The sequence below is a fragment of the Suillus clintonianus genome (assembly GCF_016758775.1).
Source record: "Suillus clintonianus strain FC179 chromosome Unknown DEU56scaffold_207, whole genome shotgun sequence".
Lineage (NCBI taxonomy): Eukaryota > Fungi > Basidiomycota > Agaricomycetes > Boletales > Suillaceae > Suillus > Suillus clintonianus.
In genome coordinates, this window is record NW_024539431.1 from 1 (window position 1) to 26,247 (window position 26,247).

At 49.6% G+C, this 26,247-nt stretch overlaps 12 protein-coding genes across 12 annotated transcripts; 5 read left to right on the forward strand and 7 right to left on the reverse strand.

The window, feature by feature from the left end:
* Nucleotides 1-952: 952 nt before the first annotated feature.
* Nucleotides 953-1,714, reverse strand: DEU56DRAFT_920191 (uncharacterized protein; the record flags this gene model as incomplete). Its single annotated transcript, XM_041358399.1, has 3 exons — nucleotides 953-1,079; nucleotides 1,142-1,586; nucleotides 1,639-1,714. 3 exons carry the CDS (start codon nucleotides 1,712-1,714, stop codon nucleotides 953-955), a joined length of 648 nt encoding a protein of 215 aa, XP_041200819.1.
* Nucleotides 1,715-2,747: 1,033 nt separating this feature from the next.
* DEU56DRAFT_874475 (uncharacterized protein) lies at nucleotides 2,748-5,843 on the forward strand (the record flags this gene model as incomplete). Its single annotated transcript, XM_041355961.1, has 11 exons — nucleotides 2,748-2,786; nucleotides 2,827-3,276; nucleotides 3,333-3,420; nucleotides 3,464-3,507; nucleotides 3,559-3,738; nucleotides 3,766-3,941; nucleotides 3,995-4,015; nucleotides 4,037-4,575; nucleotides 4,624-4,762; nucleotides 4,810-5,444; nucleotides 5,494-5,843. 11 exons carry the CDS (start codon nucleotides 2,748-2,750, stop codon nucleotides 5,841-5,843), a joined length of 2,661 nt encoding a protein of 886 aa, XP_041200820.1.
* A 494-nt stretch (nucleotides 5,844-6,337) lies between these two features.
* On the reverse strand, nucleotides 6,338-6,691 carry DEU56DRAFT_713922 (uncharacterized protein; the record flags this gene model as incomplete). The annotated part of the gene is made up of 1 exon (XM_041347554.1): nucleotides 6,338-6,691. A coding segment is annotated over one exon (354 nt), but the record flags the coding sequence as incomplete, so codon positions are not given.
* Nucleotides 6,692-8,782: 2,091 nt separating this feature from the next.
* On the reverse strand, nucleotides 8,783-9,022 carry DEU56DRAFT_712823 (uncharacterized protein; the record flags this gene model as incomplete). The annotated part of the gene is made up of 1 exon (XM_041347532.1): nucleotides 8,783-9,022. A coding segment is annotated over one exon (240 nt), but the record flags the coding sequence as incomplete, so codon positions are not given.
* A 1,063-nt stretch (nucleotides 9,023-10,085) lies between these two features.
* DEU56DRAFT_706554 (uncharacterized protein) lies at nucleotides 10,086-10,430 on the reverse strand (the record flags this gene model as incomplete). Its single annotated transcript, XM_041347420.1, has 1 exon — nucleotides 10,086-10,430. A coding segment is annotated over one exon (345 nt), but the record flags the coding sequence as incomplete, so codon positions are not given.
* Nucleotides 10,431-10,912: 482 nt separating this feature from the next.
* On the forward strand, nucleotides 10,913-12,515 carry DEU56DRAFT_241689 (uncharacterized protein). The gene is made up of 2 exons (XM_041345256.1): nucleotides 10,913-12,014; nucleotides 12,265-12,515. The coding sequence occupies exons 1-2, from the start codon at nucleotides 10,956-10,958 to the stop codon at nucleotides 12,358-12,360; spliced, it is 1,155 nt and encodes a 384-aa protein (XP_041200824.1). The 5' UTR covers nucleotides 10,913-10,955; the 3' UTR covers nucleotides 12,361-12,515.
* Nucleotides 12,516-12,572: 57 nt separating this feature from the next.
* Nucleotides 12,573-16,276, forward strand: DEU56DRAFT_844242 (WD40-repeat-containing domain protein). The gene is made up of 12 exons (XM_041355095.1): nucleotides 12,573-12,639; nucleotides 12,816-12,835; nucleotides 12,954-13,102; nucleotides 13,256-13,371; nucleotides 13,550-13,665; nucleotides 14,098-14,223; nucleotides 14,280-14,310; nucleotides 14,381-14,664; nucleotides 14,725-14,864; nucleotides 14,916-15,479; nucleotides 15,536-15,852; nucleotides 15,908-16,276. The coding sequence occupies exons 1-12, from the start codon at nucleotides 12,605-12,607 to the stop codon at nucleotides 16,029-16,031; spliced, it is 2,022 nt and encodes a 673-aa protein (XP_041200825.1). The 5' UTR covers nucleotides 12,573-12,604; the 3' UTR covers nucleotides 16,032-16,276.
* Nucleotides 16,277-16,859: 583 nt separating this feature from the next.
* On the reverse strand, nucleotides 16,860-18,355 carry DEU56DRAFT_844244 (UbiA prenyltransferase family). The gene is given in 5 exon segments (XM_041355096.1): nucleotides 16,860-17,090; nucleotides 17,105-17,181; nucleotides 17,235-17,554; nucleotides 17,624-18,008; nucleotides 18,070-18,355. The coding sequence occupies 4 exon segments, from the start codon at nucleotides 18,169-18,171 to the stop codon at nucleotides 17,122-17,124; spliced, it is 867 nt and encodes a 288-aa protein (XP_041200826.1). The 5' UTR covers nucleotides 18,172-18,355; the 3' UTR covers nucleotides 16,860-17,090; nucleotides 17,105-17,121.
* On the forward strand, nucleotides 18,298-20,209 carry DEU56DRAFT_905594 (uncharacterized protein; the record flags this gene model as incomplete). The annotated part of the gene is made up of 11 exons (XM_041356731.1): nucleotides 18,298-18,366; nucleotides 18,547-18,568; nucleotides 18,611-18,779; nucleotides 18,809-18,924; nucleotides 18,984-19,047; nucleotides 19,149-19,215; nucleotides 19,276-19,326; nucleotides 19,702-19,741; nucleotides 19,813-19,875; nucleotides 19,901-19,931; nucleotides 20,030-20,209. Coding segments are annotated over 11 exons (870 nt in total), but the record flags the coding sequence as incomplete, so codon positions are not given.
* DEU56DRAFT_844248 (uncharacterized protein) lies at nucleotides 20,000-21,365 on the forward strand. The gene is made up of 5 exons (XM_041355097.1): nucleotides 20,000-20,539; nucleotides 20,589-20,682; nucleotides 20,739-20,823; nucleotides 20,879-21,297; nucleotides 21,344-21,365. Exons 1-4 carry the CDS (start codon nucleotides 20,450-20,452, stop codon nucleotides 20,982-20,984), a joined length of 375 nt encoding a protein of 124 aa, XP_041200828.1. The 5' UTR covers nucleotides 20,000-20,449; the 3' UTR covers nucleotides 20,985-21,297; nucleotides 21,344-21,365.
* A 264-nt stretch (nucleotides 21,366-21,629) lies between these two features.
* On the reverse strand, nucleotides 21,630-23,106 carry DEU56DRAFT_844260 (UbiA prenyltransferase family-domain-containing protein). Its single transcript, XM_041355098.1, has 3 exons — nucleotides 22,766-23,106; nucleotides 22,330-22,714; nucleotides 21,630-22,279 (listed from the first exon to the last, which is right to left on the reverse strand). Exons 1-3 carry the CDS (start codon nucleotides 22,865-22,867, stop codon nucleotides 21,915-21,917), a joined length of 852 nt encoding a protein of 283 aa, XP_041200829.1. The 5' UTR covers nucleotides 22,868-23,106; the 3' UTR covers nucleotides 21,630-21,914.
* Nucleotides 23,107-23,230: 124 nt separating this feature from the next.
* Nucleotides 23,231-26,226, reverse strand: DEU56DRAFT_844265 (kinase-like protein). Its single transcript, XM_041355099.1, has 10 exons — nucleotides 25,981-26,226; nucleotides 25,841-25,926; nucleotides 25,706-25,789; nucleotides 25,399-25,655; nucleotides 24,979-25,351; nucleotides 24,862-24,923; nucleotides 24,710-24,810; nucleotides 23,623-24,658; nucleotides 23,520-23,559; nucleotides 23,231-23,468 (listed from the first exon to the last, which is right to left on the reverse strand). The coding sequence occupies exons 1-8, from the start codon at nucleotides 26,102-26,104 to the stop codon at nucleotides 23,628-23,630; spliced, it is 2,118 nt and encodes a 705-aa protein (XP_041200830.1). The 5' UTR covers nucleotides 26,105-26,226; the 3' UTR covers nucleotides 23,231-23,468; nucleotides 23,520-23,559; nucleotides 23,623-23,627.
* Nucleotides 26,227-26,247: the final 21 nt, after the last annotated feature.

The following is a 26,247-nucleotide window of genomic DNA, read 5'->3' on the forward strand; positions in this document are numbered from 1 at the left end:
GATAGTATTGCCGTCTGGATGCGCGTGCAGCTTCAGTACGCTCTTCTTGAGTTTTATGCAATTGAGGACGGCCCATGACTACTCTACAGTAAGACATAAGTCAGTGATCAGTGAGGTCTGAATACATTCATTGAAGAAATTTGTACGGACTCATCTGTGTTGCTCTTCTTGAGTGAATTGCGTAACTCTGCTTAGCAGCATTACATCGTTCCTTATTCCTGTATGAGGTTTGTTACTACAATTCAGACCAAGTGGATATTTACGCACCTCTGATAGTATTTCCGTCTGGAAATGCGTGCAGCTTCAGTACTCTCTTCTTGAGTTTTGTGCAATCGAGGACGGCCCATGACTACTCTACGAGTTCACTGTGAGTTGGAGATTTAGTACTGGGTTGGAGATTTATGATAGATTTACAATACCCTAGGACATCAACTAGGCCGCGGATTTAGCAAAACCGGCACTTCTCGCTGAGTCTAGTCTATACAGTCTTGTTCTCAATGAGATTCGCACTGAAACTAAACACCCCCTCGAGCACTTCTGGTACCATTCATACATGGTATTGTGCGCCTTCTCTAGTGACTCCCAGTCCGCGTCATATCTAGTGACTCCCAGTCCGCGTATCTCGCCTCCCAAGGCAGCGGGACATGATCCATCGAACGGGCTCTAGTGAAGAACTTGACACTGGTGGCACCCATTATTTCCGCGGAGCGTAGGAAGATGGTCGCAATGGAAGGTAGGTTGAGGCTGGTATGAGTAGCGTCGAACGCGCGGATCTGAGCTTACATAGAACCTCGAAGTGTGTCAAAACGCCGTTCAACGATGCCACTCATTGTCACTCCTTATTTCTCATCAAAATTCACACTGAAATTCATGGCAGCCAAGCGCGATCATATTGCACACAGTAGAAACAACTTGGAAGGCTTCAAGAAACATGTTACATACAATGCATACATTAGGGCAATATCTCCGTTTCACCGCGGTCGATTGCCGCTTCCATCAACTGGATGCCTTCGGCTACTGAGCGCACCTTAGAAAACGAGGCCCTGCTCACGCCAATAACATGGGAAGAAGTCTGCTGCCTGTTGGTGAATCACTAGTCAGTAAGTGTTAATTTGAAAATAAAACGATGCAAATTAATTACCAAGTGGAGAAGATGCCAATGCGGCGTCCACGAGTCACCCAATAGAAGGGTCCCATAGCATCGTTTGGAGGTATGTCGTAGGTCACATTGACCTGAGGCTGGGTGACGCCTGACGTCGCGGGAGAGACGGTGACAGCTGGGGCAGGCACTGGAACTGGAGTTGGCGCTGGTGTGAGTGGAGCTGAGGCTGTAGGTGGTATGGGCGCTGACACAGGTGGCACAGTGACACCTGACGTTGCAGGAGAGATGGTGACAGATGGGGCAGACACCGGAACTGGAGTTGGCGCTGGTGTGAGTGGAACTGAGGTGGTAGTGGTGGAAACAGTGCTGATGGCAGAAACAGCAGCGACCAATGCGTTCTGCACCACGCCGTGGATCGTGGAGGTCACATCGGATGCCTGCTTCCCAGTGATGTTCAATTGCGCCAAGAGCGCAGCAAGACTATCTGTAGAATATATGGTCAGGATTAGAGCGCACTTGAGGACACTTTTGCTTACCAGTACAATTGCCAGTACCATTACCACCAGCAATGGGCGCCGCAGGCACAGCATCTATCGTGCTTGTGGAGGTCATCGTTGGGTGTAAATAGTAGGCGGAGAATTAATATTGAAAATTGGGACTCACCTGTATACACAATTCTGGCTTTTGTACTGGGAATGCCGTCTATATCGAGTCATGGAAAAGCCACCCAGTGCGTTGCAGCTCATTCGTTGCAGTTCGATCTGAGTTTACCGGCTCTTCCCATGCATGCAGATCACATCACGCAAGCCAGCATGTACATTACACATGCATTTCACATGCATTACACTTTGCATTACATGTGCATTACCTTACAGTGCATTACACGTGCATTACAGGTGCATTACTCTTTGCATTACGCGCTTCACCTGTTCCTCCCATTACCTTTGCAAAGTTTGCATCACTCCGCATTCTTGTCTGTATGGGTTGATTTTGTTTGTTGTTCTCCCTAATAAGACTATTCTACAGATTATCAAGCTCACCCTCCTGCGTGTGTTCACTGTTGGCAGCGTCCACATAACATCCTAGATGGCCTCTGCCCAAGGTAAGCACATGTTGGCTGCTCATGAACTATATCTGACGCTATTCACTAGATGACACCTCTCAGTGCCAATCTCCCAGAGCAATCCAGGCAGTTACTTTGCCTTGGACCTTTTCACAAGTCAACAGCCGTAAACGTCCCAGATTAAACGTGTATACACCGACGTCCACCTTGGAGCCCCAGAAGCCTGTGCATGCCTCGGTCACATTTGCTGCACGTCGAGATGGAACGATGCATGTGTCGGGCCGGCATGTCATTGGACAGAGTTCGGCTGCTGCTGTCCTGAGCACCTCACCTGCAGAGCATGAGGATACGTCCTTTAACTTTTTGGAGCCCAATGATTTCTTCACCATGGATGCCATGGATGGAGTCGTCACCAACGATATGGATTATGGAGTCGTCACCAACGATATGGATTTGCTGCAGACGCGGAAGCGGACAGCTGGTGTAAGTCTTATCACCGTCACATTTGTTAACATTTTGATTTCGGCATAGGACCACCCCCTTCTCACTTGGTTAGACGAGCGCGAAAGCTATCTTGCGGAGATGATCCGGCTCGATGGTCGGGGGATGCTGGCAATATGTGTGCGGCTGTGGTACTGCTCCTGCATTGGTTCGATGCGAGAGCTGTGATGATTCACAAATGTACTGTCACGGCTGCACTGTCACTAACCATTTGTGCTTGCCCACCCATCGCATCGACGAGTGGACTGGTGTGTGTTTCCAGAGGACGTCACTCAAGAAGCTAGGCCTTCGTATTCAACTCGGACATCCTATTGGCCAGCGCTGTATCCTTCCCCATAAAGCCTTCAATGATGACTTCGTTATCATGGATACGGACGGTATACACCAGGTTGGACTCGACTTTTGTGGTTGCGAGACTGCGCAAACACATACGAAGCAACTACTCCGAAATCGATGGTTCCCGTCCACCTCAACTGACCCCAGGACCGCAGCGACCTTTCGAGTACTACGACAGTATCATATCCTTTCATTTGAGTCGAAGGCATCTGCGTACGAGTTCTATCATACACTCGTTCGCTTGACAGATAATACGGGCTTGTCAAATCGTAAGGCAGTGGGTGCTCTTTATTATCTCAGATGTTCTACAATGCTGACCTTCAGATTTAGGACCGCTATGAAGCATTTATGAGAATGGTGCGCGAATGGCGCCACCTGAAGATGGTGAAGCGCTTTGGTCGTGGTCAACCCAGCCGGTGTTAAAGCTACATCGCCCGGAGAGTGTGCTATTCTATGTCCAGCATGCCCACAGCCGGGCAAGAATCTGCCTGACGGTTGGCAAGATGTCGGGAAAGCCAAACGGTATGTGGCGGGAACTCAATGGTTTCAATTAAAGGCTAACGTGTTAAGGTGGCTATATGCAATTTTTGTTGCAATAGACGCGAATTTTCGATTGAAGAGACGCGATGTTTCGAATGAAGATGTAGACCCCAGCCTTTCAAAAGGCTGGGCGTATTTCGTGGAAGAAAAAGGATACAAGACCTTCCTGGCCCAACACCTCGGAGATGAGCAGGAGGTACGTGGTTGATGATATTAACCCGAGCCCATGCTTATTCACACCACCCTGCAGAAAAGCTCATGTTCAAATCACAATGCCGTCAACATGGCTGATACGAAGCTGTCACAAGGGCTCGCAGCTACAGGTGTGGGCACGATCGATTGCGCCCGTCATAACATGAAACGACCAAACGGAGTCGGAGATTTACAGAAAGGTGAAAAGTATGTTATTGTCTTTGCTTGTCGGTGTCGTGTCTCATCACGCATTCACACAGATACCTCAACATGGACTATCTGTTTTTTTCGACCTTACGCAGTACACAACTCCAAATGTTAAATGTTTCGTACGACATCGCGTGCCAATGGCACAAGAACCTCTGGGCGCGGATGAAATCATTTCCTCAATCCCACAGTTTGGACTACCTCACAAAGGTGATTCGATTTTTCGTGCCAAAGTTTCATCTCCCCGCACATATCGCAAAGTGTCAAACACTTTTCTCGTTCAACTTTACGCGTTTCGTCGGCCGCACAGATGGTGAGGCCCCAGAGAGAGGGTGGTCAAATATTAACCCCGTGGCCTCGAGTACGAAGGCTATGGGCCCTGGCTGCCGTTGTGACACCCTGGACGACCATTTTGGGGATTGGAACTGGAAGAAAACAGTTGGGTTGGGCGCCTCTCTCCTCCTCAAGATCAAGGACACCCTTGCTGAGAGGGCCGAACACAAAATGGCATTCGAAGAATTCGACACCGCTATCACTCCCGACCACCGTTCTGCGTGGTTGGCAGAAATGGAGGTTTGGGAGGTCAATCCCAATGACACAACTGTTTTTAATCCGCTCGAGGCTAAAGCTACATGTGAGTGCGGTATTTTATTCTACGAGCCTCGTACTAACAATCATTTAGCCATCACGCAAGCAAGTGCACGGCTTAAGCTTGCTGAGTTGGAGGCCGAGGAACTTCGGCGGGGCATCGACACGTCTTTACATCCGGAAATATCACGTAGTGTGCTCATCGCCGCTGGCATCGACCTCGAAGAGGAGCAGTATGTAATGTCCCTCGTATTGTCATGAATGCGCTAATGATTTTCAGGCGTCGTTTGACCATTGCTGTGGAATCCTTAGGTATCCATGCTACTGATACACAAAAAAGCAGCATCGTGCGAATGCGGAACTCGCTACGGCGCAACATCGACACGTGGAGACGCGCCCAAGTCCTCTACCTCCCCGCTGTCCAAAGCATTATCAATCATGCAGTGCGTGAAGTTCAAGAGAATGCCGAATGCATGAAGCTTTGGCTACCTTCCCAGCTGAGAGACAAACCATGTGATCCATGCCTGCAAAATGATGAGTGGGAGTTGCGCTACGCTCAAGCTCACGACACACTCGAAGAGATCCGTCAGTGCTTGCGGATTCATTGCTCTCTGCTGTCATTCAAACGAGAATGGATCCGGGGTCAAGGCGCAAACACGCGAGCTCAGAATGCTCTCGCTCGGGTCCATGGAAGGCGCACTGCGTGCGTGAAGCGATACCGGTCGACATGGGTGGCGCTCAAGGCCCTAGCTACAGCAATGGGGAAGAAAGACTGGCAGGGGAGGTTGCAGGAGCTGGCGGATAATGACATCAAGCCCCTCGTGGATCCGTTCGCTACTGGTGAAGGGAGACGTCAAGTATCTTGGATCTGGATGATGGATGGCGTTGATTGCAGTGACGAAGGTGATAATGATGGTCAGTGTTTTTATTTAATCCATATTTGCGCAAGCTGATGTGCTGCAAGGTGTCCGCATCGAGTGGTGTAAAAGCCGTGCGAGGGCACTGCGCTGGTCAGAAGAGGTGGAGTTGTTGAGGGAAGAGATGCGCAGAGTGCTTCAGTTTTTTGCCTGGCAGGCAGCGTGGTGGGAAGATCAAGGAAAGCGGCGTGTTGGAGAGTGTGCCACGCACGCTGAAGGGTTGTATGCATATGCTGTCCGACAGGCTAACCTCCGTCGCAGGATGGCAGACGATTTTCGCATACTGTGGTCACCTTATCTTTCACTGCATGCCCTCCCACAAGCCCTCCCCATCAACCCGCCATCTCAGCTGTCTGAACTGTCGTTACCTGACCTCACCATACCCGATATTCCCTAGCCCCTAGCTTCTGCGTTGTGCCTGCCAATCTATGGTTCGTGATGGATCGGGTCTTCTGGAGCTTCTGCGTAGTGTACCTTACATACATCATTGTCCCTTACATACATTATTGATCAATGTCACCGGCTTTCATTGAATGTTGAAGCCCTTAAGTGGCCGAAGACTGCACTGGAAATCTAACCGGCTACTATACAATATGCTAGGCTAACTACTGTAGGTCTGCTAGTTAGCGTGATCTGATGCATCACTCAACATGCCAACGAGCATAGTTAATGCAATACTCATGTCTTGTGATAAGCAGACTTAATGCATTATACCTACAGGGACTTGTGTCCGTTGACGAGCGTGATGAATCTTTCTGAGGGCATTGACGGATCGATGTCGCGCATCCTGGCGTACCGGGGGGACTTCTCCCATAAGACTTTCCATTGGTCCCTCGATTTTGTTTTCTGTGTCGCCTTGATTGCTGATGCGCTGCGTTGCAGGTGGTGCCCTCATAGGTACTTGGGGAGGAGGCGCGTTGGACTGTTGTTGTCTTCACTCTGTGCTGCTTCCTTGGCCGCTTGATCCGCTAATTCGTTCCCTGCGACGTTTACGTGTCCTGGTATCCATCTTACCGTAAGTCTGAAATCGCCTTGCGCTTCGTGTCGTTTTGCTAATCGTCGTGTCATCTGTTCGAAGTTGTCCGCTATGAAACCACTCCCCGTTTTGTTCATGACTTCGCCCGTCTGGATCACTGCTTGATTGTCGACTAGGATGGAGGCTGGGTAGACGATGTTTCTTTCCGTGGCCAGTAGCTGCGCCGCTAGGGTGAGTCCGATCAGTTCGCCTTCGTGTACCGTGTGGTCTTCATCGTTTCCTAGATGATATCTTAGGGTGCGCGGTTCCTGTTCATGTCTGATCAGTATCGCTGCTGCTCCTATACCTCCCTGATAGCCCGAGCCGTCTGTAAAGACTTGGATGACGTCTTCGAGGTTGGCCTGCTCTCGTATTGCGTCTTGCTTGGTTTTGGCTATGCGTGTTTGGTAGGCGCTTTTGGATGCTGACTTGTTAGCAGTTTTGACGGGATCGATGGTCTCTATGTCGCCTGGAAAGATGCGGTATGTGTGGAGGAGGTTGTGTAATGATGAGCGGTGACTCCGGACGTTATGGTCGGCTATCCAGGTGAGTTTCTTGTGTAACGGGTGGGTTTGCGGGAGCGATGCTAATCGGACTGTAGCGCGATGACAGATCTTTTGCATGAGGATGGGGATCGGGAGGAGATTCGCGTGAGCTTCGAGGATGTCGGTCGGGGCAGTTCGCATGGCTCCCGTGATGCTTATAGCCGCTATTCGTTGTACTGTAGTTAGTCGATCAGCAATACCTTTGGAACCTTTCTGCATTTCGCCAGTGCTACTTTTGAAGAGGGGTCTGAACCAGATGTCGGCGCCGTATGTGAATTTAGGGATGGCGACGGCTTGATATAACTGGCGCATAAGCTTGGTGGGGATGCCCATGGCGGATCTGGAGAGTCGGCGGATCTGTAGAACGTATTCAGTACCCTTTGCGATCGCGTAAGCTGCGTGTTCCCGCCATGTGAGTTCTTGATCGACGATGATACCTAGAAATCGTGTATGGTGAGAAGGTTGGATGGTAGTGCCGTTGAGGGTGATGGATCTTCGTTCCTTGTTCTTGCTACGAGTGAAGTCCATTAGCGCGAATTTCGACGTCTCGAATTTTGAATTATGGTCCTTCGACCATTGAAAGCCGCCGTCTTCTCGTTCTAGCATGTTTTTCAACATGTCATGTGTCTCTGCGAAGGTGTTAGCTACTGCTATATAGGCTGTGTCGTCCACGAAAGCGAGAGCGATTTCTTCGCGTCCTCGTCCTATGCGTCCTTTGGCCACGTCCACGAGATCGGAGTTGTAGATTAAGTAGCATATCATTGATAGGGGGTCGCCTTGGCCGATCCCATTGTCTACCGGGAACCAATCAGATGTGAAGTCGTCGAATTTGAGCTGAGTGCGTCTTCCAGTAAGCATCCGTTTGGTGAAGTCGACGAGTTCGGGAGGGAGTTGGCGTTTCTTCATGTTGTGAATGAGTCTTTCGGTCACTGCATTGGGGAAGGCCCCTTCTATATCTAGAAAAAGTACTGATGCTACCTTTTTCGTGCGCCAAGCGTCTTTTATCGTTGCCTCGAGTAAGTGTACTGAATCCGTTGTCGAGCGTCCAGGGCGACCTCCGAAGTGGTTTACCGGCAGGAGTTGGTACTTTTCGAGTATGTGGGTTACTTGATGGGTGACGATTGCGGTGAGGATTTTGCATGTCGTGTTGATGAGTGCTATCGGTCGATATGCCTTCGGGACCGAGTAATCCGCCTTGCCTGGTTTCCGTAGTACGACAGTGGTGAATTCCTTCCATGGTTCGAAGTAGGTATGGAGTGTAAAGACGGCGTTGAACAGGTGAGTTAGATAAGGGATGAGAGTGGAGGCATTTCGTTTAAACACTATGTTACATATATTGTCGGGTCCTGGGGCCTTATACGGGCTGGTGTTCATGATGGCGTGTCGAACATCATCTTCGCTGATGGTCTTGAAGGGGGTGACGGGTTCTGGGTAAGCGTAGTCAACTGGAACGTTAGTGGTAGCTGGGGCAGGAGGAAAGAAAGCTTTGGCGAGGATTGTACTCTTCTCGTCGTTGGTTACTGCTTCTGTTGATGAGCCGTCGGCGTTTCTGGATTGTAGTACTGGTATCCGTGCCTTGCTGCCGTCGCTACTTGGTGTCGTGACGTATCTGTTCGCTGTCCAGATCTCTCGCTGGGTGGCTTCTTCCAGGAATTGCGTCCAATGTTCCTTTTTGGCGTGCTGGATGGTGTCGGATACTTTATTGCGGAATTTCCTGTGTTCCTCGTGTGAAGGGTGATCTCTCACTGCTCGATACTTATATGAAGTTGCACTCAGCTTGTGTTTCTCCTTGAGCATCTCTGAAATCTCTCGCGTCCACCACTGCTTTGCGTGGGGATTCGGTCTGGATTTAGGTACGTTCTCCTCGACGGTTTCTTGAAGGGTAGATGATAGCGCTTTCGCCGCGGCTTGGAAGTCATCTATGTTGGTAAGAATAGTTGGAGGTGGGATCTTCTGTGGCCGTTCCTGGAGTTGAGCGCTGAACTTCTCCCAGTCCGTTTCTCGGTAGTTGAAGCGGGTGGTCATTGTGGCTTGAGGGACTTGGAGATCTAGTGTGCTTAAGATGGGTACATGGTCAGTCTTCGGGGCTCGGAGCCGGGGAGCCGTATCGCAGGTGATGAATGAGTCCAGCGTGTTGTCGGAGCAGAGTACATTGTCGGGGCGTGTCCAGTTGCCGGAATTTGAGGATTCCAGGGTCGGTTTGTCTTTAGGAAGCGCTTGGCACATACCATACTCCGCCATAAGTTCTATCCAGGCTTGGGCCTTGGTTTGGGCGTCTCGCGAGTCGAAGAGGTGGTGGTTTCTTTCTTCCTCCCAGAGAGGATGGTGGCAGTTGAGGTCTCCTAGCCATATGACGTGGTCGTCCGCCGTTGGTCGTACTGTTTGGATGTTTGCCTCGAGGTATTGCTGGATTGCCGGGGGGGAGTCCTGTTTGATGCCGTCGTTATAGATATTAAATATGGTTAGTTTGCCGAAGTCTCCGTGGAGTTGGATGACAACTATATCTGCGGAGGGGAAGGCAAGTTGACGCCAATTGTTAGTGTCTATACGTTTATTAACAAGTGTTACTGCTCGCGAGCGTTTGTTGTGTGAGTAACGGTGAGATGGATATACTACATGCCAGTCTGACGTGGCTCTTGTGTTTCCCTTGGTGTCGATCGTGGGTTCTTGTATTGCTACGATATCCCAGTCACGGGCAGTTGTGGGTCCACTGAGTACGCAGTGCTGGGCGTCAGGGGAGGTGTTAAGGTTTTGTTGCCAGATACGTAGTCGGGTTACGGAGTTGTTGGGTGTATCAGTCATTCCATCCAGAGGTATCGTGGTTGGCCGCCGCCGTGAAGTCTAGATTGCTGAAGAAGTTCTGGGATTGGGATTGTCGTGGTGGTTGACTATATCGGGGGGATGATTGATTGGTGATGGGTCCTCTTGGGGGGTGTTCTGCTTCGCGTTTGTGTCTGGTTCCTTGACTTGGTCTGATTGGGAATGAATCTAGTGTCCATTGTGTGAGATTAGGCGGCTGGTTGCTTGGAGGTGGAGGGGGCTTTCGATAGGGTGCTGGTTTGGGGGGCGCAGTGACGTGGGTCCATTCTTCGTCAGTTGGGAAGAAAGGCATGGAGTTTTCGGGATAGCGTTTGTCGGTGTCGTCGCATTTCTTCTTGAAGGACGGGCAGTCGCGGTTCCAACTTGCGTGATCATCTGTTTCACATGATGTGCAATAGCTTTTGTTCCTTGATGGGCAGTCACTGGTGCGGTGGTTGTTCCCGCAATTTGCGCAGGTATCTCCGTGCGAGATGCATTCGCGTGCGATGTGACCGTAGTATTGACATTTGGCGCATCGGATTGGTTCGCGCCTGTTCTTCTTTGGCCATAGTTTGAGCTGGTTGGAGGTGATGCCGTCTCGAATTGCGATGTTTGCTATCTTTGGATCTGGAGCTCGATACTTGCACGAGCATGCTCCCAGCATCTTTTGGGTTCACTTCTCTAAAGAATCTAGTCACCTCAAAGCCTACCGTTACCGCACCCTAGAAACTGACTGTAGATCGAATTGATTCTCTATCGGAAAAAGGCCCACGAAATGCATCAGGCAATAAAAGCTGATGTCGGGTTCGCTCATGGGGTATCCATTGTCGTTAGTAGGCCCATAGTACTACATTAGGAACGTTCTCTTCGCCACCACGGAGTCCGGACGTGGGTTTGAGGTTGGCTTTTTGGCAATAACAAGACAAGCCCATGTATACTCTGCTATACTTCCGGGTCCTGGTGCCAAAGTACCTGCAAATTCCGGTTGGGTTAAATGATCGTTATGAATCTTATGATCATCATGGACCGGAAGCACACCGTGGATGTGTCACGTGATCATTCACACTTGGGGCACGCGTAACGTGGGAAGAACGCGAGCATTACTTTGTGGTTGCTTTAACTGACAACAGTGACAAGCCACTGAACTAGAATGCCGGCGCCATCAGAAACGTCGACGCGCTCACGTTTGTCATTGTCGCGCACGACATCAAACTCCACTACGACACGCGCTTCTCTCAAAACGCGTGCGCTGTCTATTACAAGTGATGCGAGCGGTTGCACGACTGTCAAGCCCGCCAAACCAATCTCGAATTCAAATTCTACTTCGAATATGCTCTCCACCACGCCGACACCCCTGAAGCGTCCCGGTGCAGGTCCGCCCAGTGCTTTTCCGCGCTCCTTATCTGCTTCCACAACTAGTACCAGCGCTGGTGGAAATCGACACGCGGTGCCATCAACCCCATCTCGTGCACGCGTCGTATCTGAAACATCTGTTCCAACTCCATCGCATCAGCACCGTGCTTCCATTACCCTCGCCTCTCCCAAACCTGCCATAAACTTTACATCTCCAAGTCCCTCAAAACACAAGAACAATCCTTCATCCGTGTCAGTCCGCGTGCGCACCACAAGCTCTGCTACTTCCAATTCAGCATCAGTATTTGGGAGCGGCGAAACTACTTCTCTGTCTAAGCGCGTATCCATGGGGAGTAATCCGACCACTGTACCCCCGTCTCCCGCGCCCAAGCCCCACTCAAATAACACGCCGTCAAAATCTTCCACAAACATGCCTTCAACCATTACACCCTCTAAGTCGTCCCCTCTCGCCCGTACCCAGCTACAGCGTACACCATCTGGGACATCCAATATCACCCGGTCCCCTGGAACAAACAACATGCACTCTCCAAGTCCAAAAGTCCGTTCTCCTGGCACAAACCACATGGGTAAAGAATCCGTCGCCTTGCTTTCTGAATCACTCGCTTCAAAAAGAGGGATGGCTGCAAGTGCCATGGGCGGGACAAGAATGGGGAGCGTCTTTAGCGACGGCACCGCGAGTATCATTGGAGGTCCAAGACGTGTAAACGGACGCGTCATGAACGGTGCAGTGATCAATTTGAACGACGATGCGGGTCTGGAAGATATATGGGATGATGAGGATGATGGGATGACGTTTGATATGGTTACGGATGTGGATGGGGAGGGTGATGAAGAGGTGAGTACATTTGGTTTTAGTGTTTGGTTTGTCTTTTGCTTTTTTTGTGTTCATGTATGTCTCTTTGCAATTGCATGATCTTCGTGTTGTTGCGTGCGCAAGTCCTTCTGACGCCGCTCCCTGCTATTCATTCATGCATATATCTTCCTGGACACATATTACACGCCTCCGTATGCGCATACATCCTGTTTTCACGCGCATACCCATGCCTCCCCTCTCCCACCCTTTCACCAAACCTGACTAACCTAAGTCCACAGCTCGACCAAGCCCTCACTCAAATCCGCACACTCCACACCTCCAAACTCCTCGCCTACAAACGTCTCCTCGAACGCGCCCACGCAAGTAGCGCAGCTCAGGTTTATCATCTCCAAGCTCAACTCGCAGAACTGCGTGCTCAGTACCAGGCTCAGGGGTCTTTGCAATTGGAAGGAGGTGAGTATTGTGTTTGTGGTGGGAGGAAGAGGGGGTATTGGGATGGCGTGAGTTGGGCGGATCCGGAGGGTGAGGAGGGTGGAATTAGGGAGGGAGGGGATGAGGGGAATCTGGTGGATGCTATGAAGAGACTTGATGAGAGGGGTATTAGGAGGGCTATGAGGGGGTTGGGAAGGGAGGGACGGGGGAGGCTGTGAGTCTTTCTTTTTCTGGTTTGGGTTTCCTGCTTCTTTTCGAGGTGATCCCGGCCACTCGGTGCTGGTGTTAGATGATATGGATATACCCGTTTGGTCTCCTCTTCTCTCTTTGCTTTATTGTTCTCCGGTTTTGATGATAACGCTAACATTTATATTCTTTAACGGCGTATAGTATCCAGATTATCCTTGAATGTACGTCCTGCATATCTTCATATATGAAAGGCCAACTAATGCTTCCTTTTCCCTCCCGTTCTCTTTCCTTCGGTCCACCGTCCTTCCCCACCCTCACCCCACTCTCACCATCCAACAGCAACCCTCCCGGGTGACATTCCCCTCCAAATCCTTCTCCTCCAAAAATACCTCAAAAGCTCATTCGATATCATCGGTTCCCTCGCGCCTGAGATTGCACTCCAGATTTTGAGCAAGTTGAGCGTGAGAGAGGTTGTTAGGGCTGCGTTGGTGAGTTTTTTTCTTTTCTTTTTGTAGGTGGTGGGTCTGCATGGTGTGCCGTGTGTCGTGTGGTTCTGCTTGGTCACATGCAATATTTTCGCTTGGAATCCCTCATTCGTGGATCGAGGTGGAATGACAGAGGACTGATGACGCTCACGGCAGGTCTCGAAAAAATGGTACGCGGCAACTCGTCATCCTGCGTTGTGGAGGTGGCATTGTTTGCGCTTGACCGCCAATGATCCGGTTCGTGTAAGAGCACCGGCGAAGCCAGACGGATGGTGAGTTTTGTTTCCTCGTTTTTCTTTTTTTATATTCTTTCCTCTCCCTCTCTTCCCCCATTCTCCTTCAAATGCTTCTCTTGCTCCTTGGTATCCCTCGTTATTAACTAATGTGGCGACCTCGGCGATTCACATTCACTGATTTACTTACTGTGTTTGTTGTATTTCATCGTACCAGGTACCCCCTCTATCGCTCCCTCCACCACCGCGAGTCCAATTTTGCGCGTGCGCTTCCGCAGAGCATACGCTTCTTGAATGGGCATACGAACTTCTGTACAACGTTGTTGTTGAGAGGCAAGTGGTTTTTTCTCAGGCTTGTTGTATTTTCTTCTTCTTCTTGGTGTTGTTGTGTTGGGTGGGGAGGGCGCTTTTTGGTGGGCGGAGGTTCTTTGTATTGGTGGAGAAGAGACATAGAATGCGAATCAGGGGAGGCTGAAGGTCAGCTGCTGTATTAGCAGGTCCTACTCTTCCAACCACCCTGATACACAGTTACTATCTCTCCGTTCCGTTTTACCTCCTGAGCTCGTGTACCTTTTGACTTTGTTTTAGTGAAAGGCGTAGAATGAGGATCAGGGAGGCTGAAGGTCAGCAGCTGTATTCGAAGCAGGTCCTGCTCCTCCAGCCACTCCGATTCACGGCTACACTCCTTGCATGCCCTTCTCCCTCCTTTGCTCTATTTTTGACCCCATTATACTGAAGCACAAGCTTACGCTGACCCTCCCACAGGCAAACGACTCATCTCAGGCTCCTACGACGAAACAATCCGCTTCTGGGACATCGAAACGGGTGAGATGAAAAAGTGTTTACAGGTGAAAAAACCTGTGAGCTGTGTGGATTTCTTGGCAGAGGAAGGTATGTCGTCGTTTTTCATACTATGCATTACGCGTGTTGGAGCTGATGTACCGAAGAGGTTTTCGTGGTTGGGTTCCACGATGTTGGGTGCGTCCGTTTGTATATATCTCATACGTGGAATAACTGTACTGATTGTATGCCTGAATACGCGTCACAGCCGCGTTCATCTTTTCTCCTCCGTCACATTCACGCCTCTCCAACAACTTGCCGGACACCTCAACGGTATCCGGGCCGTCGCGCTTTCCTCCAAGAACCTCGTCAGCGCAGGCGCTGATAAGGCCCTCGTGTGCTGGGATTGGCGCGCGGGGACGAAAATCGTGAGGTTCGGACAGCAAACGACGATTAATATTGGTGTGCAGATCGTCCAGGGAGGCACTGAGGCGGAGGGTGAGCGGGTGGTGAGCGTGACTATTGATGGGATCGTTCGGGTTTTCTCGATTAGTGAGTATTGAGATGGTGTCCTCTTTACTTTGTTGCTGATGGTTTGGTGATGACGTATAGAAAGGAGAGAAATGATCTCGCAGTTCAAACTCAGTGATCTCGGTGGTAGTGACCCTGTGCTGAATGCGAAGTTGTTTAATGTGGGGTCTGCGCCTAATAATATGTTGCAGTGGTTCGCGGCCAAAGGCATGCAAATGACTGTAAGTGTTGTACTTATCTTTGGCCCACTCACCTTATTCGCTTCTGACTAGTGCGCGACCAAATCTGTTATTCTGCACTTGCAATGGAATGAAGGTGAAGACGAGAAAACTCCGGCCGAGACGACTACGATGAGTCCTACATTCACTGGAAGGACCCTTACCTCTCCTACCCCCTCTTCCCTTAACCCACGATCACGCGCCGTCTCGGCTCTTATACGGCCTACGCAGATGGCTACTCCCCAGCGCAGACAGTCTGCACTCGGTGTGAGTACATCGGGCTTACCCAAATCGCGACTTTCCCTTGGAACACCTTCCACACCGCTCTCGGCCAATCTCAGTGCATCTCAGCTCTCAGGTATATCGCCGTCTCCACTCTCCCTACTACCTCGATCTAGCACCCCGTTGTCCCCGATGGGTACGCCGCTCTCCCCTATGGGTGCGGTAGGTACAGATGGGTTTGCGATTAGGTTCGGCCGGGCAGCCATCCTGACTGCACCCCCGAAGCTCGTTGCGCTCGTGGAGACGCCTGATGTTGCTGTTGGGGCTGTGGATCCTAGGAAGAGGAGGGTAGTTACTGCTACGAGATTTAGCTCGCGTGCCGGGGCTGATCGGAGGGTATGTCTGTCCCATCCTCTTCTTACCCATTCTTGGTCCTCATTTGATGCCCTCAGGTTCTGATGTCGACGCATCAAGACAAGGAAAAGGTTGATGTCCTTGATGATGCAGTGAATGAAGACACTGGACCAACGGCGGACCACGCAAACCCGATGTTCACGTCCACGACGCCGAGCGTCGATATCGACGCAAATATCATTTCTTTGTCGGGTGCATGGGAGGCGCTTGCACATGCTACGACTGTGGGTGTGAAAGGTCTCCTAGGTCCGTTGCCGCCCAAATTCAACGGCTTGGCGGTGCCAGAGAAGAACCCGATGTCGATGCAGCTTACACACGAGGAAGTAGTGGTTGGGTGCGCGGATGGGACGATTTAGTGAGTGTTTTGAGGTTTTATGTGTTTTGGGTGTGTTCTGATGCGTCGTTTCTAGCGTGATGAATTTCTTGGGGCATGAGTACGTGAAGGAGAGGTCTAGGACGGAGGATGGGATTGAGGAGGAGAGTAGTGAGGAAGAAGATGCGTCTGTGGATAGGAGTTTGATTTTTGGGGCTTGAAAGGCGCCGGGCATTTCACGCAGCCGCACCAAAAGGACGCACACCAATACCACACCGAACAACTACTAGGAAAGGAATACCCACTCGACTGGATGGAACGCATGGACTAGAACATTCAACACTTTCGATCGCAACTACAAGTACTACCTATGCAGCACGCTCGTTTCGTATACTTAATTATAGCTAGACTCTCGTTTATTTGGATTTGGATTATCGACGAAAGGTTCTTGATGATATTCATGACCGTTCTCATTCACTCGTTGTACTCGATTGCATGGACTTGGCATTAACAAGTCTCGTGAGTAGTGTTGAATAACTCAGTCCCCGACTACACTTTTTACTGCCGACACCAAGAGATGTTAAAATCCAATCAGGTGGCCGTTTTCGTGTTGGCAGGCGTGAACGACGTCCTCCACCACTCGAGGATATTAGAAAGGATCAACTACTTTAGTTAGGTGTGTGGGTTTACGGTTGTGTCCTCCATCAATGCTTTGGGGACATCAAGTCCCATACGGTCAAATATATCCGAGAACTGACCGAGACTTTCCGTGTTCTCTGCTGCTTCCTGTTGCATATAGACACTAGGACTTAGCTCTTTATCCTTCCCGTGCTCCTCTTCGTTCAGGCTTGCTGTGGAGAGGATGAACTCATGGATGAAGCAGTAAGCTCACCCATGAAGTTCTCAGCTTGCAACTGGAGGTTCAGACAGATGTTGGGGCCTGACTTGGAAGAGCTGTTGTCAAAGACCCAGTCAATTCAACGGGCATTCAAGTTGGGCGAGCACTTTGGCAATAGACGCGTCAGGCTGATTGATTCACGTGACTGTGTATAAATTCATTGTAGCAATACTATACCATTACGTAATGTCCATCATAATCTAATCCAAGAATCGATATCAATGACACAGCAAAAGCCCCCTCTTGTCAATCTCTAGCCTCGAGAATTTGTCCCCGGAGATTTCGGAATGTGGTGATAACTTCTCCGTAGCCTACTATGCGCAGTAAGTGATCGCGAAAGTAAATGAATAACGAGTCACAGCGAGGCGCTGTTACGCCTAACTAGTAACATCCAACACACTAGGGCTTCCAGTTCAAGTGCTGTAGAAAAATCGCCAGTAGCCAGGGAGTAAGTGCACAAGGGTAAACCAGAGCTACAGGTATGCGTCAGTACGTAGAATTTTCGAGTCTCAACAAAATCACTGACGCTGTACAATCTGCACGATTGTTTATGAGCACTCGCAGTCCTACAAACCATGAATCTCACCCCGACAGCGGCTCCGTACGCTATAAATGCAACAGAACAGATGAAATCCACCTTCCAGAATCTGCTCAGGCAGAGTGACCAAAGGGAGATGCCAATCATCATGGACATGCGTGCAAAGGTAGGGAACAGAGTGACAAGAGTGCGTCTTCCTGTCAAGCGATCTCCCTCTTCATCCTTGAAATCTTGTGCATGAATCGTCGTAGCAAACACCACAAAACTGAAGACATGTGCACGTGCCCCGACGCTATCAATGCTGGACCCTGGTTATTAAAATAAAAATCCCAGTCAACGACAAAGCTTGCTCATAGCCTCTGGCACAACCTACGTACCTCCCACGACCGTTGCGCCTAGTTCAAGAATTGTATATGCGATAGCCGTCAATAGGTTCTTCGAAAGTGCAGTCTTATCGCCACCAAACTCGTTATACCAGGTGCTGAGGGCTTCCAGACAAGCGCTACAGGCGAGAACCTGGCTGCCATACATTGCAGAAAAGATCAGACAAACTGGCACTAGCAGCCAGCGCACATCTGCCGCATTTTGGACAGTTATGCGTCCAGCAGCGAGAGGGCGATAAGGCTTGTTTCTCTTATCCTCCTCTGGATCCTGCATTTGGTTATATATAGCATGTTTCAGGAGGTGCAGCCATATCCATATGATGATGTCTGGAATGCGAGTTACGTTGGGATGGCGAGCAGATGCGAAAACAGACAAAGTCTAAAATGCTCAAAGTCATGTCAAGCGACATACAAGCAACATGCATGTAGGGAGCACGCACGATAGGTATCAGAACCCCAATCACGTCGGACTTCGTGAATAAAAATAATGTCTTGATGTGCCCGCTGATACGGCGACCGCTATCTAGGGCTTGGGACAACATGATCTGATTGTTTGCTTATTTTCGAGCCAGTAGCTCGCGATTAAATAGCGCGAGATGTGATAACAACGAAGTAGCTGTTACGGCATACACTCAAGGAGGTTCACCAATCGGCACAGAGTTCATTCTATGGCGGCCCTGCGAACCCAATATGCACATCTTCCGGCAATACGAGAGGATTCCCGAACCTATGCACATGTGAGTTGTAAGCCGATAAGCACTGGTGTAATTGCCCAATTGCGCTCCAAGTACAGATGAGAAGATGTTTCCAGCTGATCATATCAAAGGAGAGGCGCAGGAATCAAATCATGTTTGGCCGAGCATCGTAGTTCGCGTTTGCATTATAGCAGACTGTTGCTGTCATATGTTTTGGGACAGCAAATTGCCGTCTGGCCTGGAGGTGCAAAAAGCTGACATTCATATCAAACTTGCTCTCCCGCAGGGGGTGCAATACATTACTTTGAGTTGCGAGTCGACTACAGGCTAGTCTTCGCTGTCCTTCGCCACTCGAGGTTTGCCGATAAGCTGCACCAAGCGCTCAAACGCGATTGTTGGATTGAGTCAGATGCTGATAAGGTTGTCCAGGATAGCCCCGAATGGGTTTTGATCAAGTGAAATCTACCGGAATTGGCATGCGTAGCCCAGACCCTGTGTGGGAGGTCGGGGAAAGTATTACCGAAAGGCAAGCGGCATATAGTAGTAGGCTATGCTTTCGCGTAGTGGCGCCATTCGGGTACTGGATGGCGGTGAGCGGTGGTGAGCGGAAGATATTTCGTACCTGAAATTATGTCCAACTTCGCTTACATTGAGACCAGGCCGTCTCCACTACGGGACAAGACCAGTCGCACTGGCAGGAAGTGCCAGTATGCCGGTGAGAGTGTAAGTGCCACCCTACCAAAAGTAATAAGCACTGCAGACTATTTGGGGGCAAATTATGTCAGTTACTTACAGCCAACATCATGCGTTATTTTGATATGTAGCCTTCTCTCTGACTGGCTAGAAATACACGCTACTATCAATCTCGCCTCTCATTTTCAAACCAGGCAAGTACGTACCTGCTGTCATAGTTCCTGTGTTCTTCGCTGACTTATTAACGGACGGCAACAGGGACCAAATTTCGTGGGGCCAATGCCAAAGTCTATGGATGAATTTTCGCCGGTATGACTGTGTCAGACAATCAGACCAGTACCATGCCCGCAGGGAACAAAGTAGGACTGTGTTGTCAAAATCCGGTTCAGTCCGGTTCACCAGAAATATCGGCAAATGCGACCGGATATTGCCTTCGGTTCAGCGATTTGGTTAAACGCCAAACCAAACGTGCTCAGACGCGTTCGGGACCGTCGGTTCACCTTCGGTTTGGCGTTCGAACACTGCGCTATCGAAGGGTTACGAAGCTGAAAGTGGGGACGAATTCTGATGGTGGTATCGATTTGTGGACGGGCTGGGGATAGTTGAACTATTGGAGTTGCACTGGGCCGATGAGTCGTGTTGACTTTACGGAAGAGCGTAGAATAGATCTGTCAATTCGTACAGAGAAGGCACGAGCGGTTCATGGCGCACGCGGTGTACACCAGTATGTTATGTTCAGCTGACAAGTCTTGACAAATATTTTGACGGACTTGATAACGACAATGTGGAAATCAGATTGTGGCGAAGAAGTTTTCCGAAAGTTGGTCGACTCGCCAAAAATCTCGAGATATCATGAGGGTGCGCATTGCGCAACGTTGAACAGTACCCAAAATCGTTTCGCGTCCATATGTAGTGTACGTATACGTACGTATATCACTGTGGGAAGTAAATACCCTGAAAGTAAACGTGAGAAACGCTGAATGACATATCTCTCCCCAAACTTACAACATAGAACACTTCGAATCGGCTACGAATTGATTAATGTCTTCATCATTGTGGACGAGTACACCGACATTGAAAATGCAGCAGTAACAATGGTGGGCATCGTCATTGATGCATTGATGCCCTACACAATCCTCTTAAGACGCGACCAGAAGGCGAATGCACCCTCGGTGAAATCGTACGACAGCAAGTATATCCAAATTGTTTGAAGTCCAAGGATAATCACGTAGATTTTGGTCTCGTGCAATCGAGACCGCAAGCCTGCCTTTTCAACGTCATTTCCTTGACAGCTATATCGCATACCTTCGTGCGGTAGTTGTCGAGGCTCTCGATCGCGACGAGGCCCATTGCCGCAGTTACCAGTATCGATGACTACATCAAGCTCCGGCGGGATACGTGTGCCGCAAAGCCTGCCATCGCAATATATGAAATGGGAATGGATCTTCCTGATGAAGTGATTTACAATCCCGTCATTGCCGAACTGGCTGATTGCATTGCGGAGTTGATGTTGATTGACAATGTAAAGTCGCATTGAAGATGTGGTCAGTGACTGCTAATAGACTTCACAGGACATGATCTCGTACAACAGAGAGCAAGCGAGGGGGGACGAAAACTACGACTTGATTACCACTGTCATGTTGGAACTTGGCCTCGACAGAAGCGGTGCGATGGCTTGGGCAGCATGCGGGCCGCCTCTATCATGCTGACGTCGAGAAAAGGTTTATCGACGGTCTTACGAAGGTGCCTTCATGGGATGGCAACATGGGCTCGAGCAAATCACTGTTGGAGTTATGAAACTCAAAGGTCGCAGTAATTTCCCGTTGAGATAAACAACCACTTACCCCGATTGAAACTGCAGGTACTTCGGCGCAATGGGCTCAGAGGATACACTAGTCTTGTCCCATTATTGCCAAAGGTCGACCACAAAGCTGCATCTACGGCCACAACAGTCGATGAGTCGTTGATTTGTCCAAGATGGATGCCACAGCAACCGTCTAGAAGCTCCACACCAGCCTAAATTATACTCCACAAGTTTAGGGTCCATCGTCGCCGCAGATGGCCGGCCCGGGTGTGATATAATCCACATTCCATCGTCCAGAAGAACAGGCATAGACAGTACATAGTATTGCAGTGAATAGCAATATGTATCTTCAGGTGTGAGGCCTCCTTCACAGACTTTGAAGTCGTTTTTCGTGCACCTCACGTAAACGTTTCGTCCACTGATCATCAGATACGCAGCAGTTCACGGCGGTGATGGATCGGAATCCAACCCCATCTCTTCTAAAGTTAGAGCTTTGATTCAGGGTTAGTCAAATATACGCACTGATGCTATCGGGCCAAAGATGAGACCTCATGGAGCTACCTCCACTAGAACCGGTGTATTGGATAACCACATGAGCAACGACATTATGTCATAGATAGATACCATTGGACCAGTGCACGAGAAAGACGGAACCGATCAGTATAATGCTGATGGGCTGCCTGATGAGGACGATGACGGTGTGCGTATGTAACATGTGGTTATTACTGTGCACGAGACCCAAACGCTGGGATATACCCTGCCAAGTACTCTCCGCCCTACCGTCACTTAATAACTTGAGCAAGGGAGTAGCGACTTGCAACAAAGGCATAGATAGCAGCGACCCAAGGCCCCAAAATGATTTGCCCGTATCAAGAGATCGATAATGAAAGTCTATACTACAGGTGTACAACAAAAGTAACTCGGTGTGTTTGATTGGTGTAACAAAATGCGATGTCCGTAAGTCCACGGTGAGAAATCCTTGAATCAAACCTCCTCTATAACTACTATGAAAGATGCATGCGCGCATCATTGAAGTAACGCCAGTAACCAGGAAGTAGGTGTGCGACAGAAAACCAGAGCTTCAAAGAGTCGGTCAGGCCGAAGCTACACGGATGAGGGTATGACTTACACTGTATAGCTTACATGACAGACGGTCCGCCCGAGGTGTCTTACACACCATGAATCGTAATCCGACAAGGCCCGCATAAAATATGAATGCAACACTGCAGAATGTGTCCATCCCCCAGACTTGAGTGAGACAAATTGACCACATCGGAAGTCCTATAAACATGGACACGCGAGCTGGAGAAGGATACGCGATTGGCAGTGTCCGTCTGCCTATGGAACGATCTCCTTCCTGGTCCTTGAAGTCCTGCGCTTGCAGCGTGGTGGCAAACATCGCGATGCTAAGCAGCACAGCCAAGATAGCACTAGGATCTAGCCGCGACATATCTCGGCCTGGCTGTGATAGTCAGCATGTGTTTTCTTATTTGATATAGGTTACATGCCTGCGATGAGGGTGGCCCCGGCCTGGAAGCAAGCATATCCTAAGCCAGTCATCAAGTTTTTTGAAAACCAGTGACTATGGGCTTTGAACTCGTTGTACCAGAGAGTGAGAAAAGTTATCGCTAGGCTTGCGCTAAACACTTGAATGCTATAAAATGCTGATGATATCAAGCATATGGGAACCAGGGACCAGCGTAGATAGACCGCATCTCGTAAACTGATGTATCCCGCCGGTATTGGTCGGCTAGCTTTGTTCCTGCCATCTTCCGCTGGATCAATTACTTGGTTGGCAACGTTAAAGTGAAGGAGGTGGAGCCAAATCCACCAGACCACCGGGACACATCGATAGGGGTTACAGAGGGGGGCTGCCACCAGCGCAAAAAGTGTCTGCATTTGTGATATTAGACCAGAAGTTGTTAGGAATGCTAGAGTGTTTACCGTTGGGATGATAGTTGTCAGAATGTCATTCTGCGTGAAGAGATGGAGCGTGAAGAGGGATTTCGAGATAGCTCGTCCAGAAACTCGAAGGGCACTACTCATGATGATTTGGGAGATTGGAGCACATACGCCATATCCTTAATAAATGTTGTCGGCAATTGACCAGAAGAAGCAGGATCAAAATTAGATACTAGAGCTTCATCAGAGACACTGTGCGAAAGTACGCAAGGAGTTAAAGATGCTCGGCCTGAATAGGACGGGAAGAACGATCTTGTTCTGTGCCAGCCGTTTGGCAGGGTGGGTTTTCTCGGGGACCCACAAAATAACTGTCAGCTCGCTCCTGCAGAATAGACAGATCAAGTGTTGCGGATGGGCGGGCCGAGCGGCAAAGAAGAAATAGGATTGAGGATGACCATGCATGCCAGTCCAGACCTTCTCCGAGTTCTCGTAGCCTCATTTTCGGTTCAGGACCATCTAACAACTTCGGGGAATCACGGCAAAAATTGCCCAAGGGCATCGTCAACAAGCAGAGCGTTATATGATGTGCGGGAAGCAGCTTCCACGCGTATTGCCAAAGAAACTCTAGTGCATGGGATGCCGGGTGACATTAGCATGTGGATGTGAATTGGCCCATGTACAACAGACTATACAAAGTGTTATAGTAGTATACGGTTGTACAGTTGCTCGCATTTGAATTTGAAATCTGCCAGCTGTTGTCAACTTGGCCGTGGTTTTCATACACGACAGTACGCACTCCACTTCGCCGGTGATACGGATCGCTCCGATGAGATATCCTAGCGACGAACATTAGTCAGTGAACAGTCAATTTGTATGAGATGAACACCCCGTAAACATACCCCTTTTAAGTGACGTTAGCGGAGGACCTGGGTGCCTCCACCGATAATAACATGGAGATGCAGCTCAAGCGCCCTTCTATTGCTGTCAAATCAGACATCATGGCGGCGTGCCTATTTTCCAGTGATTCAAACACATTCTCGTCGCCTTGCAGATTACTCAAGAGTTCTTCATGCGATCCACTCGTCGTAAATGAAGTAGAGGGGAGGTTTAACAGACGAGCAGAATAGGATCTAGATATTGTGGGCGTGACACTTCTTCGGCTGAGTATAGACATTGCAGAACCGGGGCGTGGACTGGGACTGGGACTTGGTGGCCCATCCGACTCGGTTTCGTCGACTCCCTCTGATGGCGAAGCAACCACCACAGCTGGGAAATCATCGGAGTCATAAGTTTTGTTGGTGATAATGGGCTGGAGACCGAAGCGCAGCTCTTTCCGGACGGGGTTTGAGAAACTTCGGCCAAAGGACTGCATCAACCGCGGCTTGCGACCGCTAGCGAGGACTTTCTTCCTGGCGCTCATTCCGATGCATTCTACGAGCTGCTTCATGGCCTCACGATCAGAAACAGCGCGCCGCTGAGCTGTACGCCGTATAGTGCCTGTGCGGGGAAGGGTGTGAAATGCTGATAAACTATGGGGACGAACGGGTGTTGCAAACGCGGAGAAATGCGTGGCAGCGCTGGAAGCTTTGAGCGATGGATAAGGGCTAGATTTCCCGGAAGTGGCCTGTAGAGCCCGAGGGGTGGCCAATCTCTCGTGTTTTCGAAATGGATCGGTTGGGAGAAGGAAAGCATCCTCAGTGGGACCCCACGAAAATCCGATGAAGGCCGATTCAGCTTGTGGAGATATGTGATGAGACGTGTCCCGCAAAATTGATATTCCAGGCGAAGTGTTTGGGGAAGAGTGGAATAAAGCAGAAAACGCGAACGGCTGTGAATTTCCTTCATCCGTGGGATCTGAGCGCTCTATGGGCGTAATGGGCGCAGCTGACACAGAATATGTAAATTGCGGCACATGGATGTCAGGTGGTGCAGGGCCTGCGCAAGAAAGAATTGATATAAGGAGAGCTATTGATATTCAAGACTCACGCGAGTCTACGCAAGACCAGTCGGTATTTCCGAAGAACGGGTGCTCTGTAATTTCCAACACGCTGCATCTACCGAGACGGCGGCGTCGGTCAGTGAGAAGTCTGCATCCATGTGGTTTGAGTGATGGTAGCATGTATTATTGCACAACATACCCGCAAAGTAACTCCTGTAGTTGTTTAGAAACGGGAATCGCCGCATTGAAGCGCAAGCTCGTCTGTTCGAATGAGGGGTTAATGTAGATACAAGCAAGTACACTGACACTGCAGTACCTCGTAGTCCAAAATCCTCAGATAGGTAGTTCGGATGTCTTTAGCGAAGAAAGGGGCTACTCCATAAACCAATTCATACAACATTGCGCCGAGGCTCCACCAATCTACCTCCAAGCCATACGGAGTAGCCTCTTTGGAGATTGAAGGCGAAGCATTGTCGTCCGACAACTCCAACGCAAGGAGGGCGTCTTCGTGTGCTTGCAAAACTTCAGGAGAAATATAATCACAAGTACCACAAGGAACAAGAGTATATCGTTTCGGGACCGACTGGCTCCCGTCAAGCTCTGGAGGTGAAAGAGGCGCAGCAGACCCGAAATCTATTAGAAGCATGTGATTGCTTGCTGTGAGAACGAAGTTCTGGGGTTTGATGTCACTGCGTTACATTTATATGAGTGCAGAATGCTAGAGGGCGGCTCTTACCGATGTACAAAACCTTGTGAATGACACCAATTGATGGCGCAGACTGCCTGAGGAGCCCACCAAAGTATGTCTGCCTCAGGAACTCTACCTTCAGGGCTTGACTCAAGGACGTCCCATAATGTGCCTCCTTCGGCATAATCCATTACAACGTTGAGATGAGTGGATGTTTGGAATGCACAAAGTAAGTGCGGAGCCCACGATGAGCGCTCACGTTTCGCGCACAGAAGAATATCCCGTTCTAACTGTGGAGAGCATTGCTATAGAATTCCTCAGTATGGAAAAGCACATGATGCAAAACAAGTGTTACTTCATGAGTCCGCAGGGCAAAATGTTTCTCGATAGATTTGCGAACATATACGCGACCATTTAGCTGGCATGTCACCACGTCAATCTGAACAGATACATCAGTACACAAGGTGGTACATGCTCTGTACGCTCTCACCACCCCGAATTGGCCATGCTCCAGTGTGCCCAAGACGACAAGATCTCTGTCTGAAAAACGGAGAGATTCAATCTCTGCAGTTTTCGCTATTTCAACAGAGGTTGTGAGTAAAAGAACACTAGAATGCACATGGCTCTTACTAGTCCTTCCTATGACCTGTTGACCATGCAAAATCCGATCCAAGGCAAGGCTTTCTTCATCGTCATCGGAACTATTGAGTAACGAACTCAACAATGTTTTCCGTTTTGTCCAGGATAGAGACATGCATTAGGTCGAAAATGATATAGATGACAATTCTGGCTCCTAGAGAATGTGAAGGAGAGAAATCCAGGAGGCCGCAGACTAGTCGTTATCTAAAAGTTATGTTTCCAAGTTACATAGTAGCGTGTTTCAATTGTTCGAAACTC

Coding starts and splice junctions, on each gene's coding strand:
- DEU56DRAFT_241689 (XM_041345256.1), top strand. CDS start 10,956: ATGCCGGCGCCATCAGAAACGTCGACGCGCTCACGTTTGTCATTGTCG. Junction 12,015..12,264: donor ATGGGGAGGGTGATGAAGAG/GTGAGTACATTT, acceptor GACTAACCTAAG/TCCACAGCTCGACCAAGCCC.
- DEU56DRAFT_844242 (XM_041355095.1), top strand. CDS start 12,605: ATGAGGGGGTTGGGAAGGGAGGGACGGGGGAGGCT. Junction 14,865..14,915: donor CCAAAGGCATGCAAATGACT/GTAAGTGTTGTA, acceptor GCTTCTGACTAG/TGCGCGACCAAATCTGTTAT. Junction 15,480..15,535: donor GTGCCGGGGCTGATCGGAGG/GTATGTCTGTCC, acceptor TGATGCCCTCAG/GTTCTGATGTCGACGCATCA.
- DEU56DRAFT_844244 (XM_041355096.1), bottom strand. CDS start 18,171: ATGTTGTCCCAAGCCCTAGATAGCGGTCGCCGTATCAGCGGGCACATC. Junction 17,555..17,623: donor AGGCGCAACGGTCGTGGGAG/GTACGTAGGTTG, acceptor TTTAATAACCAG/GGTCCAGCATTGATAGCGTC. Junction 17,182..17,234: donor AATCGTGCAGATTGTACAGC/GTCAGTGATTTT, acceptor GCATACCTGTAG/CTCTGGTTTACCCTTGTGCA.
- DEU56DRAFT_844248 (XM_041355097.1), top strand. CDS start 20,450: ATGGGAATGGATCTTCCTGATGAAGTGATTTACAATCCCGTCATTGCC. Junction 20,683..20,738: donor ACTTGGCCTCGACAGAAGCG/GTGCGATGGCTT, acceptor CGTCGAGAAAAG/GTTTATCGACGGTCTTACGA. Junction 20,824..20,878: donor TGGAGTTATGAAACTCAAAG/GTCGCAGTAATT, acceptor TTGAAACTGCAG/GTACTTCGGCGCAATGGGCT.
- DEU56DRAFT_844260 (XM_041355098.1), bottom strand. CDS start 22,867: ATGAGTAGTGCCCTTCGAGTTTCTGGACGAGCTATCTCGAAATCCCTC. Junction 22,715..22,765: donor TGACAACTATCATCCCAACG/GTAAACACTCTA, acceptor TCACAAATGCAG/ACACTTTTTGCGCTGGTGGC. Junction 22,280..22,329: donor CGGGGCCACCCTCATCGCAG/GCATGTAACCTA, acceptor TATCACAGCCAG/GCCGAGATATGTCGCGGCTA.
- DEU56DRAFT_844265 (XM_041355099.1), bottom strand. CDS start 26,104: ATGTCTCTATCCTGGACAAAACGGAAAACATTGTTGAGTTCGTTACTC. Junction 25,927..25,980: donor ACAGGTCATAGGAAGGACTA/GTAAGAGCCATG, acceptor CTGTTGAAATAG/CGAAAACTGCAGAGATTGAA. Junction 24,659..24,709: donor CTGGTCTTGCGTAGACTCGC/GTGAGTCTTGAA, acceptor TTTCTTGCGCAG/GCCCTGCACCACCTGACATC.